The sequence below is a fragment of the Daphnia magna genome, unplaced genomic scaffold, assembly GCF_020631705.1.
Source record: "Daphnia magna isolate NIES unplaced genomic scaffold, ASM2063170v1.1 Dm_contigs130, whole genome shotgun sequence".
In the NCBI taxonomy this organism is placed as follows: domain Eukaryota; kingdom Metazoa; phylum Arthropoda; class Branchiopoda; order Diplostraca; family Daphniidae; genus Daphnia; species Daphnia magna.
In genome coordinates, this window is record NW_025533133.1 from 175,606 (window position 1) to 188,103 (window position 12,498).

At 38.5% G+C, this 12,498-nt stretch overlaps 4 protein-coding genes across 4 annotated transcripts; all 4 read right to left on the reverse strand.

The window, feature by feature from the left end:
- Positions 1-593: 593 nt before the first annotated feature.
- LOC116934195 (cell wall integrity and stress response component 4) lies at positions 594-2,718 on the reverse strand. Its single transcript, XM_045167044.1, has 7 exons — positions 2,616-2,718; positions 2,446-2,543; positions 2,141-2,384; positions 1,698-1,754; positions 1,336-1,632; positions 1,042-1,202; positions 594-945 (listed from the first exon to the last, which is right to left on the reverse strand). The coding sequence occupies exons 1-7, from the start codon at positions 2,716-2,718 to the stop codon at positions 799-801; spliced, it is 1,107 nt and encodes a 368-aa protein (XP_045022979.1). The 3' UTR covers positions 594-798.
- On the reverse strand, positions 1,991-4,631 carry LOC116933858. Its single transcript, XM_045167045.1, has 11 exons — positions 4,310-4,631; positions 4,191-4,235; positions 4,071-4,127; positions 3,966-4,007; positions 3,837-3,899; positions 3,331-3,776; positions 3,134-3,272; positions 2,859-3,070; positions 2,616-2,774; positions 2,446-2,543; positions 1,991-2,384 (listed from the first exon to the last, which is right to left on the reverse strand). The coding sequence occupies exons 1-9, from the start codon at positions 4,629-4,631 to the stop codon at positions 2,739-2,741; spliced, it is 1,362 nt and encodes a 453-aa protein (XP_045022980.1). The 3' UTR covers positions 1,991-2,384; positions 2,446-2,543; positions 2,616-2,738.
- On the reverse strand, positions 4,491-5,727 carry LOC123466988. Its single transcript, XM_045167040.1, has 2 exons — positions 5,426-5,727; positions 4,491-5,340 (listed from the first exon to the last, which is right to left on the reverse strand). Exons 1-2 carry the CDS (start codon positions 5,498-5,500, stop codon positions 5,026-5,028), a joined length of 390 nt encoding a protein of 129 aa, XP_045022975.1. The 5' UTR covers positions 5,501-5,727; the 3' UTR covers positions 4,491-5,025.
- A 5,576-nt stretch (positions 5,728-11,303) lies between these two features.
- On the reverse strand, positions 11,304-12,407 carry LOC116929569. The gene is made up of 2 exons (XM_045167038.1): positions 12,269-12,407; positions 11,304-12,155 (listed from the first exon to the last, which is right to left on the reverse strand). Exons 1-2 carry the CDS (start codon positions 12,338-12,340, stop codon positions 11,319-11,321), a joined length of 909 nt encoding a protein of 302 aa, XP_045022973.1. The 5' UTR covers positions 12,341-12,407; the 3' UTR covers positions 11,304-11,318.
- Between the last annotated feature and the right edge of the window lie 91 nt (positions 12,408-12,498).

A 12,498-nucleotide genomic window follows, 5' to 3' on the forward strand; every position in this document is an offset into this window, starting at 1 on the left:
AAAACAATATCGTTTTTCCGCCTCTGTCTCTTTAATTATTGCCGTGTTCATTTTGTTTTTTTTTCTCCTTTTTTCCTCAGTTAACGATGATGTACCTATTTACCCCGGCATATGGAAATCGGCTACAATACGCAAATGCAACTGTTTATATGATGTCAGTATCCTATTTTCCGAACAAGTTGTATACGTAGCATATTCAACTGTAAATAACAAGCGCAACAGGTTACACTTGGAATCCACTACTGCTGTTGAATGGGGAGAGGGTGGTTGCGTTAATTAATAAATGTGTTTTACAGCTTGAGCTACAACTATAGAATCAGTTCACGTCCTCTTGTGTTGGTATATGTTTGATAGAAAATTTGAGTACGTTTCTGAGGTCCTATGTTAGACTATCTGGAGGTTGGCAGAGGGGAGGATGACTATTGTTTGATTTTCATTTGCCCGATTAATCACTATCAGCCATTTTGGGTTGATTTCAATTTTTTTTTTTTAGAAAACATGCAAGTGAATGAGCACGATAATCATCGTCGAAATATTCCACGTTCAATGGATTCTGCAATTTTTGCATATAGAAAATTGTTAACGATGATATATTGACATTTATATCTGTTTCATTATTTATTAATCGTATGTGTCATCGTAGCAAAAATCACAAAAAGAATAATCTTATTCTATATAGGCCTGTAATATGAAGTTATGCGGCGACGGCTCATCTTCATTTCGTTATATAAACATAATAAATTAAAACAAAATTATTTTTCAAATAACAAGACTGGCAAATTGCTTGCTATGTTTTAATTAAACTGTAATCCAATTGCAACACAGCTGATCGGCGTTGGCACTGCTGGCGAGAGATTTGATAATCATCGTATTGTCCGCCGTGGTATACGCTGTGTTTATGATGGGTGGATTTGCAACGACACTCGTCCCGGCAAGGTCCAGTATCTGAAGCGGATGACGAATTTAATGAAAATCGAATTTTAAACAAATTAGTCGACTGAAAAAATTAAAAAAAAAAAAAAAAACAATGGCGGAAATTACGGTGACGTATGTTCCAGTGGAGACGTTGATGGAAGTGCAGGTGATTTGGATTTTGCTGCCGGCCGGTACAGTGACGGAGACACATTGTTCCATTTGTTCGCCAGGTGTTCGAATAGTTTTATAATCTCCCGTGGTATTTGTCACTTGATTCGCACACGTCACTAATTCGGCCATCGAAAAAGGAAATCGGGAAAAAATTCCATTAGGAAAAATTGAAATGCAATGAAAAGTATAAAAAGCCAATGGTTTTCATAGCCATTAAAACTTGTAGTAGGCTACTCGTAGTCCTTTTACTTGGCATCATTGTTGTTGTAGTTGTTGTCGTAGTCGTTGTGGTCGTCGTCGTAGATGTAGTTGTCGTCGTCGTTGGTGTCGTCGTCGTTGGTGTGGTCGTCGTTGGGGTCGTGGTCGATGGCGTCGTGGTCGATGTGGTCGACGTGGTAGATGTGGTGGTCGTGTCGGTCAAAGTAGCAATTGAAGAAAATGAAATTAATCCTAATTTGCTTAGAGCTAATCCAATCGAGCCTAAAATGATGCTGGCCTTGCTCTTCTTCGACAAATCGTCCCACGGTTTCTTTTTCTTCTTTTTGTCTGCGATCGAATCTCAGTGTTACCAAGCCGACCGAAACGAAATCGAATATAAAATCGAATAATACCTTCGTCACAATTAGGCTTATCACCATAGTAATACGGATCGCTATCGTAGGCGTACACTGTTAAAAAAAAGCCCCTATTTTCGGTGAAATTTGCACCTAAGTGGCACTCTGCCAATTAGGTGGAAATTTCCCCGGAAAAAAATTTTAGGAGAGGCTCTCTAAAATCGGGAAATAGTCCCCCGAAAACTGGTTAAAATAAAACCTAAATATCGATAGATTTTTCGGTAAAATTGAAACCATAAGCCCCGTTTGTTTAACAGGATTCAAAAATAATTGAAATAAAAAGCGTATAATTAAAACTGAACATGATCTTTATTATTAATGTCTTCTTTGTTAACAAATTAAGGCGAGCACATTAACTCTATGCAATAACAATCAAAATGAAGATGTCTTCATTTTTTCCACCAATGCGGAAAAGGAATGAACGGAAGCGCAAGTATCACTTGCTTTGTCCTTTTCGCCAAAAACGTATGATTGAAGAAATAGCAATGCATTTTGAACCTTCTCGCTGTATTTGAAGTGGAAGACGTAGTAGGTCGCCATTAATCCAATCACGGCGTCTGCAGTTGTATTAAATCGCATAAATGGATTACTCTCCATAATGAGGTGGATTGTCGATCCAATGTATAGGATGAATGGCGATCCACGTCTTTCTTCCATGATGCAACTTTGCAAATTAGCTGATTCCTAGTAATTAAAACAGATAGTCACATGAAATTTTATTGCTAACGGTATATATTTTTTTTACCAATCTTGAATCGACCAAATGTCGAGCTGCTTTATCCCCTCTTCCTTTTCCCGGAACCAAGAATGGTAGCAATTCAAGAGCAGCTCTAGAATACGTTTCTACGACAAAGTAAAAAATAAAACGGTTATCTATTATAACGTTTGTGATATAAATTAATAAATTTTTTTTACCGGCGACATGTTCTGGAACCGCTGCGAAGATAAAAGAATTGCTATTTGCTTCTTCTTGGTAGTTTTTGCTGCTTCCACGATTAATTTGGCGGATTCTGTCCATTTTTGTCGGAAAATTTCACACTATTTTTTCATGATGAGTTCAAATTCTAGAAAAAGCTGTAACCAAAAGATTTGAGTTATCAATAATTATATAGCCTATTTTGCATGTTAAAAATTGCATAAAATTAACTTAATACTTACGAAGGTTTGAAGTTTTAGAAATGGGCAGTGTTTGTCCATAAATATTTCCATTCGTCCTGATTCTGGAACCCACTTCATAATAAGTGCTCTTCTGATGGAAAAAGTAAGTTTTAAGAGGGCGTCCACTGTGTCGCTATAAGGGACCGTTCCTTTTTCAAAAATCTCAAACATCTTTGCAACATTCTTCCAATAAGATGTCTCATCGGTGTCATCTAAACCCAAATCGTAAATAAATTTTTAAAGTGATAGATTAAAAAAAAATGTAGAGTGTTTACCAATTGCCACTTGAGAGCATTTTGTAGGATCGGAATGATTATCATTTCTCAACTTGGTTTTCTGTTTAGCTGATAGTTCAATTCGTAACTCAGCCCGCCTTCTCTCCATGATTCTCTTTAATTTATAAATCAGATCCTTCTGCATAACATAAAAAAATATATAGATGTAGAATTAAAAAATTCAATTATAAACTCACGTGTTTGGCCTCAGCAGTTGGAAGAGAAGATGCATGTGGATATTTAAGCAATATTTCGGACACGATGTTGGCTAGCTCGAACTCTGAGGGCTTGTAACTGTAGAGCTGAATAGCATTTGCTACTTCACGAAGGAAAGCTGACTGGTCTTTAGCCATGAAAACAGAACTTGAATCATCCAACTTCTGCTGAATGTCTAGCCTAAATCGATTGGGTAAGTTGAAATTGGCTGGCAGTGGCACTGAAGTTGGTTCTCGTCTTTCTTTCAGTACAGCAGTTGTCAGACACGTTGTCTTTGAGGGTGGATTCCGCGATTGCAAACACAATTTTCTTTTCTTTAGGTTTTTCGCAACGCTTCTAATATTTTGGGCATGGTCATCACAGCTGCTGTCGACGATATCAGTACTTGTTTCTGAATTGTCTAACACACAGTTTCCTTCAGAGGCATCTTTTAAGACAAATGAAATTATGTTGACATCAAAAACTTGTTTTCATAAAACAGATATACCTCGCAAGGAATGAGAAGAAGCATTTTCAGCAATCAATTCTTGTGGAAGAACAAAAAAATTATCTGAAAAAATTAACAAAAATTATAAGACATAATTACATCATCAACCAATTTCATGAATTTAAGTACCATGTGAAATGTCATAAGTGGAGACATTTTGTGACGAGTGATCTAAGAAATTTACATTAGCTGAAAGAAAGTTTTATCATTAACTCTATTTTAAAACATATATACCATATATAGTAACAGGAGTAGACACATTTTCAACTACCAATTCTTTTATAAATTCATCTGGGAAGTGATAAAATTTTGATTAAATGTTAATGTTAACTAATTTTCAAAAAACATCCTTACCATTTGAAACAAGAGGCATAGAAGAAGGATCCATAACTGCAGCATCTATAATAATTAACAAGTAATCTGCACTGTATTTACTTAGCTTCATAATTTTATCAATTTTCGATTGTAAATACCTATTGTAGCAGCATGGAGAGACCTTTTGGCTGAGGTTTTGAAAGTGCATTTAATTATTGAACCAGACTTAACTGGCGAATCCTCGCTCACAACAACCCATACACCTTCTTTAATGTCACTTTGTCTTTTAAAGACTAATTCACGATCCTTTAATGAATTTTGCACTCTTTCACTCTTGGAAATCAATTTTTTTTTTATCAAAGCAAGATCTGAATACTTTCCATTTTCATTAGAAAAACCAATCTCAAAATTATCATCTGAACCCTCGTCTCCTTTAGATTCAAGCACTACAATTACATTTTTACGATCTGAATCTACCATTTTTAGGGTTACTGAGAGTTACTTTCCACGTTTTAAATAGAAAACTGAACTTTAGGTTGGACAATGAAAGCATGTAGACAGTGTAGCTATCAATGGCCGACTGATTTTCAAGAATTCCCGTAGGTTATAGTTGAACACATTGACGTTGCCATACAGTGAAATATGGTTTTGGTGATTATTGACAATTAGGGCGCCATATAAACAATTAACAGCGCCACTTTTCGGGGTAGCTGCACCATTTATTAGTTCGCGAACACCATTGTCTGATGCGACAACCCCGTTATCTGGTGTGTAAAACCCACATTGTTTATTTCGGGTGAAAAATCACCTTTTTTTTCGTAAAAATTGAAAACCACCGTTTTTAGGTAAAACTACCGATTTTAGGGGGGGTTAATTACCGGAAAAAGTACGTTTTTTTAACAGTGTAATCGACATCCGACGCGTAATCGGCGTGGTGTTGACTCGTGTCGGCAACCGATTGCTGGTAGGCGCTGCTGCCATATCGGCTCGGTTTCACGTACGATTCTTTGTGTTTCACTTTCAGTTCTGCGTGTGAATTGTCGACAATGTCGTCAAGATAAACGACTTGATTTTGCTGTTCAGCGTAGTAATCGTCCCTTGTATTTGCGACGTCGTTTGCAGCTTGACCGTTTCTCTGTCTCACATGCGTTTTCCATAACGAAGCCGCCAACAGAGTGGGCAACAAAACCTTGAATATACGAATAAATCATATGCAAGTGGGTCCACTGTATAACCATCGACTGTTGATAAATCGAAAATGAATTAAAATTTACCAACGAAGTTGCAAAAAGGATGACACAGTTGAGTTTGAAGAGAATTTGCATCGTTTTGGCCTGATACAATGACATGAAATATGTTTCCCTATTAATACGTACGAAACACAGTTGATAAACAATTAAATCACTATCGATAGCTGTGTTGCAAACACCTTCCAAAATTTAAAACTCTCAGGGTAGTCTTGTTTACTGGTGACATGGACGTACGAGACTGATGCAAAAAACAGTCTCGCCGTCCGACCAGACTCGAGAAGAAGAAACAAATGGCTGATGGTGTTGGTTCTCTTGGGTATACAAGAGCCTAATGAGACGGAACTAAGTAAACCGTGGTCATGGATACGTAACTCATTTTTAAGGTGTAAAGACAAGATGCGGACTATTTTGGTTTTCGCTTGTTTCCTGGTATATCTCGAAGATTAAACGATAATCATCTCTTTTTGCGATGCTTGTTAAACGTTTCCCCGTTGTCGCATCGTATCGCGTCTTTAAGGTGTTGGAGTACAAACTTTTTGTGCAGTTATCGTTCGTATTTATATGCGGCGCCAATGGGATAGCGGCATTGTAATTCTTATTAGTATATATGGCAATTTGTGTCATCTGTTATATCAATTCGCCCTACAGGACACAGCTGGTGTATATGGATAGACGTAACATACAGCGCAGCGCAGCATTAGCGAGATGTTCAAAATAAATACGATAAAAAACATTACAGTTTGCACGTTTTTTTCTTAGACTTTATTGTCCAAATAGACAATGATTGTCTTTGAATCGAATGACCATGTACGTTTTAATAAAAGTTAAGTACATTGCGATAATTATTTGATATCGCTTGTATCCATATCTACCTTGGTTGGTATATATATTTTAGATACCTATGGCAAAGTAAACCTAATGGAAGGCTCGTTTAAAAAAGGGTCAGCTTGTTGTGCTGCCATCAGATAATTTGTCATCGACATTCACGATGTTCTGATAATTTATTATAATGTTATATGCTGCTATAATACGATCGTGTATTATAGGCTATTGTTGATAAAGCCTTTTAAATTGGCTTTCCCTTTTTGACTTCTTTATACGAGGCTTATTTCGTTCATGCAAAAAGTAGACCGCGGGTGTGCGATCCATTTGAACACTAATAATCCAATAAACTGCGAGTTATGGCCATCGTTTGAGGTTGTTTAATATTTTTTTTTACTATACGCATATAGATCCACGTTGAGCAATTGCGTATTAATAAAGTCTGCGTGGAAAAAGGGCACGATTATAGTAGCATCGTATAGTTATGCAACGAATCTAATTCGCCTACATTCTCATTCGCGCTTTCCTGAAATGAAATTCGCGCTAAAAAGTTAACTGTCTTTTATACTCGGGTCGTTCGACCGAAAGAATGGACCTTGCCTTAATAATAAATGATCGTTTTCACAGATTGCATTGGACACTATGGCACTGGTCTGCCAGCACTTTTTTATTTTCTCTGTCGTACAAATAAAGCCGAGGTAACTGAGGACGCACATCGTAATTTACTGTCATAATCCAAAAGAAGCTAAACACGCTGAGACCGTTACTATTTACTATGATGGATCGGACAATGGCCTAAAAGCCCCCCAAAACAACACATCATTTTTGTTTTCATTTTAATTTTGGCTGTAACGTTTTTTGCTTAAAATGAATCCTTAATAATCGCCGTCGCATAAATGGAAAATTTGCGCGGGCTCCTCCATTATCATTTCGCTAAATCCCAGCAAAATTTTGCTATCTCTTGTACATTAATTATCGTGCAGTGACGTGCCTATAGGGCATACAGCTATAGTATGTATAGAAGAGGTTCCACAACTCGCGGCCTCTACTGTGATTATAGATGAAGTCTTCCTGCATCATAAGGCCACGAAATAATTTGATCACTACACTATATAGCGAAAGAGAATTGTCCCAAAATACATATTTAAAAAACCCGGTTTGCATCATAGTATTGCACTGTGAAGAAAACTACTTGATTTTCAGAGTCAATCGTAGGCTACATGCAACAGACCATTAAGTTCATTTGTACTTGCTTGTATATACGGACGAGGTCCGCCAATCAGTATAGCAGAATGTGACAGCTGACGACTAAAGAATGGCCTGCTCTATACGGAGCAAAGGAGACAAACCCATAACAGCACCGGTCGGTTAAATCGATCTATGCTCTGCTGATTGCTGATAGGCAAAGAGAACGGAGGGACATCCGCCATTATTTATGATCCAACGTTGGCCTTTTTATGGTTTTCACCTTCCGCTATGGGTATATACACGTCCATAACTTTAGCCATTTGAATTAACATCAGTGCTTGTTTGTAAGCTGAAATCGTTTTGTACGGTTAACGGGATGCTTCCGTAAAAAATGCAAACGTACGTACATGGTGATTATACAAAAGATAAGGTCGCTGCACGACGTATAAAATACGTGTCCTGTGACACGCGTAGATTTCTATATATGTGCTGACGAGCATCGTACGGCAGAATTTGATTCTTATCTGATATTGATAGAAATCTTGACAATAAAATTGCTATATTATCTGCCGTGTCACGTTGTCCATGAAGACGAGTTGATGTACAGTATGTTGCAGGAAAACATGAAACTCGTACGACCGGATCGCAAGATGTTGCAGCCAATTGATAATGAAACGTCAAAAAAGCAAATGATATAATAGATCGCAAGTTGGCAACAAAATAAGGCACTCGAATGCGTTAAAGTTTTTTGACATTAAAAAAGCTCCGTCCACTTCTCACGAACATCACGACACACCTCCATATACCATTCAGTTCTTATTCCCAACGGCATTTTGTTTTTCTAACCACTACAACTGATAAAGAAATGACTGAGCTTTGAGTTTTATCAATTTTGCGTTTGCTAAATGTCATAATCAGTAAAAGAGAGACAACTATGTACGGGACTCCCCATATATAGCTATACATGTGGATAGACGTCCGCACGCGAGAGAAACTATAAACACAAGAGGGTTACACCCAGGTGGCTAGACATTATCAATCAACCCGTCTGTGAAAAAAACAAGTTTTTTTTTTTCTTTTTGTTTACATGTTCACTATTCCCTTTTTCTTTTACTGGCCAGCTTTTTCTCTTCAAAAAGCCAAACCAACACAGGTGTCTGATGGCTATGACAGCAGATTTGTTGCGAGCGGAAATGTATCGTATATCGCCGACAAAAGGACAAGGTGTGATGATACCACAGCAGTTGTTTGTAATAATATAAAAGACGTTCACTCAACATCAAGAACTTAATCAAAAATCAATGCAATATTACGATTTTAATCGAATTAGAAGCGTTAAAAGAAAGACAATCCATTTATGAAGTCGATAAGAATATCGATAAATTCAGTCCCGTTTTTTTATTGATGTAATAAATAAAGTTTTAAGAGTAATGTAACAACAACACGAGTATATAGTCTATAGCCTTCATTGTGCGAACATTTTAAAAGCCGCAATTCAAAACAAATAATGAACCACCAATTGCCGAAGTAATATATTAGCGCACGTAGAACGATATAGAAAATGACTTCTGCTTCTCTTTCGTTTGGAAATTGGAAACGCTAAAAGGTTAGGCATGTCCCAACGACTATAAGCGTTCATTAGGCTGTATAGAAACGTGGGGAAAACGTTCACGCTCCGGTGATGATCTGAACGCGCGCCGATCACGGCGGGAATGTGAGAGATCAATGAACGACTGAAACCGCAACCTGGCTAAACAATACACGACCAGCGCCAGCAAAATTTATATGGTCCTATATAAACGATTTGAATTCTAGAATCGCTATATAGAATCGCATTCGTGTAAATAGTTTCCACTGCTAATTGCAAAGACTCTAACAATTTAATCGTTTCGTACCTATCCAACATTATCCTCAGAGGGCAGTCGGTTGCAAATGCTATTGACGTTGGCAGCGTGTGAATTGCGCGCTTATAAGATTATTGCTGAACGAGGAAACTGCTCAATGACGTCAGCGTAGCTTCGAACTGTTATCCAGGAAAAAAACGAACATTTTCGCGGATGCAGTTGCTGAAGAAACAGGTTAACTATATAAGCGTTGCCCACTTTGGTTATTGAATTTCCTCAACAATAAAGAGTTTTCAACGGTGAAACAAATAACTTGTATATTGGTATGAAAGAAAAGAATGTAGGCTATAACATTTGTCATTTTGCGTTGTGGTGGTGTTTCACGTGCAAGTTCATTGCGCCGCTATAGCGACTCGTTTTTACATTCGTGACTGCAGTCGGAGCGCATACGCGAGCAACGGTGACGTAACACGCACATTTTCAAAATCTGAAACACAATTGTATACGTTGGCAATTGGCAGTATAAGTGGATCTACATCGGGGAACTATAGTTCAATGGTGTTCCAAGTTTGGCCCTCAACAGAACAGGATAACAATCTTCGATTTAAAGTCATGTCATTTTTATTTTTAAAGAAATTGATTTAGCGCAAAAAATTAGCATGATAAAACAAACAGGCAGATTGCTTAACAAATGTTTGGCAATTTTACGAAAATCAACGTAAAATTTTAGATGTTAATCCACTTTTGCTGAGTTCAAATAAAAAAGCAGTTTGTGCGCGTAGATCAGCGACGCTGACTATATAGCAACAGCTTATCTGATGTCGACCATCACTTGAATAATTTACGCCACAGGATGCGTTGGCCTGGAAAAGCCACATTCACTAAAACAGGTGTACAGTACGTAGTCCAGGTAACCGGGGGGTTGTTGACCCGCCATTTGGGTGTACAAATTTTAAAATAAAAATATATTTTGTATTTTTTCATATTTTTTCATATTTTCCAGATTTGCTAAATTTTTTGAAACATTTTTAGATCATTTTTTACGTGTTTTCAAGCTTTCTAACAAAAAAAAACTCTATTAACCCTTAAATAATTAAAAATGTACATTTTCTTCAGCAAATGAAGCCAAAAATTTAATTCACTGTCAAATAAAAGCAAATCAGCGCCGGGACTTGAACTTCAGAGCCCTAGATTCTCTATTCCGTGTCCTAATTGCCTTAGCACTATAGCTAGCACCTTCGATAAAATGTAATAGCGGGATAACAGAAAATGTCATTCGTTTCGCAACAAAAACAAATAACAAAAAATAACAAAAAAATAAAGAATAACGAATAAAAATTTCGAATATTAAAATTTTTGACTCCTAAACCGTCATTGACGGTTCGTCAATAAAAATGATTGCGGGGCGCCCTGGTTTACCGAAAAACCCGACCCGACCCAAAAAAGTTTTCGAAATTCAATTCTTGAATGCAAGATAAGCTTTGATGTAATGTTATTGTTGACCTGCGCCATCAATTACCTGTTACAGTTGAACGGCCTATGTTGGGTCCACATCAAAATTTTGTCAAAAAACTAATTTTTCGGCGTAAATCTTATTTTACGGTAGGGTTCTTCTATTTGACCTATTTCCGTTAAGATCATGACTGCGCCCATATGAGAATTTCAATATATTAGGTATAACTATTCCGGATTTATAATTTTTATATATATTTTTAATTTTTTCATATTTTTTTGTATTTTTCTTATTTTTTGCTTTAAAATATTGGGGTGTAGGAATATTTTTTTGAGTTAACAACCCCCCGCAGATAACAACAGTTCGTTTTGCAGAACGTTTTTTGAAATTTTCTGCGGTTTTCTCGGAAATCCAATTTCAATAACACCTATTCCCTTTCAACAGTGTTAGTTCTGTGGGGCTTTTTGTTTCGAGAAACAAGTGACGACGCTCTTCTTAAACTGTTGTAGACTACATAAAATTGCAAGGGGCAAAAAAGGATTTGCAAAGAAAACAAATGTAACAAAAAAGAGGCAGAAGTACGAATGAAGCGTGAGATACTTTCGATGGTTTAATCGACGCGGTAAGCAACTGCATGTCCGGGGATGAGGACGGTCTTGGTCAGAGTGGCATCACGGACGGGCACTGCGGGAGCAGCCACTGCAGCGGGAGCGGCGTATTTGTAAGCGAAAGGAGCAGCGGTGTAGCCGGGGTAGTTGTAGCCGGGGTAGCTGTAAGCGAATGGAGCGGCACCGTAGCTCAGGATCTGGCGTTTAGCGCGGACTGGAGCAGCCGGAGTAGCGGCAGCTTTGGCCTCGGCGTATTTAATGGCGAATTGCGCCTTGGCAGCGGCTACCTCGGGTGTGTCCTTAACTGGAGCTGGAAGGGCAACAGCGGCAGCAACGGGGGCAGCAGGGACGACTCCAGACTTGGCGGCAGTAACAGCGGCAGCATGTTCAACCTTGGCTCGGGCAACTTCGGGGGTGTCCTGGACCTGAACGGGGGCTACCAAGTTGGAGACTGGGGCAACGGGCAGGTCGTTTGAGAGGACGCGGAAGCCTCGGGAATCGGCGGTGTAAGAAACGCGGACCTCTTTACCCTCTGGGTTGAAGTAAGCGTAGCTTCCGACTTGGTTGCCGAAAGCATCTTGAATGTTGGTAGCGGCCTGTCCTGGGTGGGCATAGCCGAAACGGGCCTGGCCGAGCTCATCCTGTGCGTGGTACTGGCTGGCGGAGAAAGATGGGTAACCATAAGCAGCGGGGTAGGCAGCGAGGATGGCAGCAGCGCGAACAACACCGGTGTAGGGGTAGTATCCTCCGTAGTATGCGCTATATCCACCGAGACCTTTTCCGTAGTTGCCAAAGTATTGAGCTTGGGTGGCAACAGCCAACACCAACAGGCAAGCAATCTGTAAACGTAAAGGAAAGAAACAAAGGAAATTGGTAAATCAGGAAAGAAAGAATAAGAAAAATAAATCAGAAAAAGGATTTCAATTTATGTTGACTATATAGACTTGTTTACTGTAAACTTCATTGATGTTCTCGTAAGGTGACAGAAGAGCTCTGAACAGATGATATCGTGTGACTGTGGCATGTCTGTTTTATGCCCGTCAAATTTATCAAAGGAAAGATTCGGATAGTAACAGTAACAAGTTAAGTGTGTACTTGAACGACACCTATGCACCAACACCCTAAACAAAATAATGGAAGATCAGGGCGTTGTGAAGATTCGTCAACGGCCTTGCACCTTCC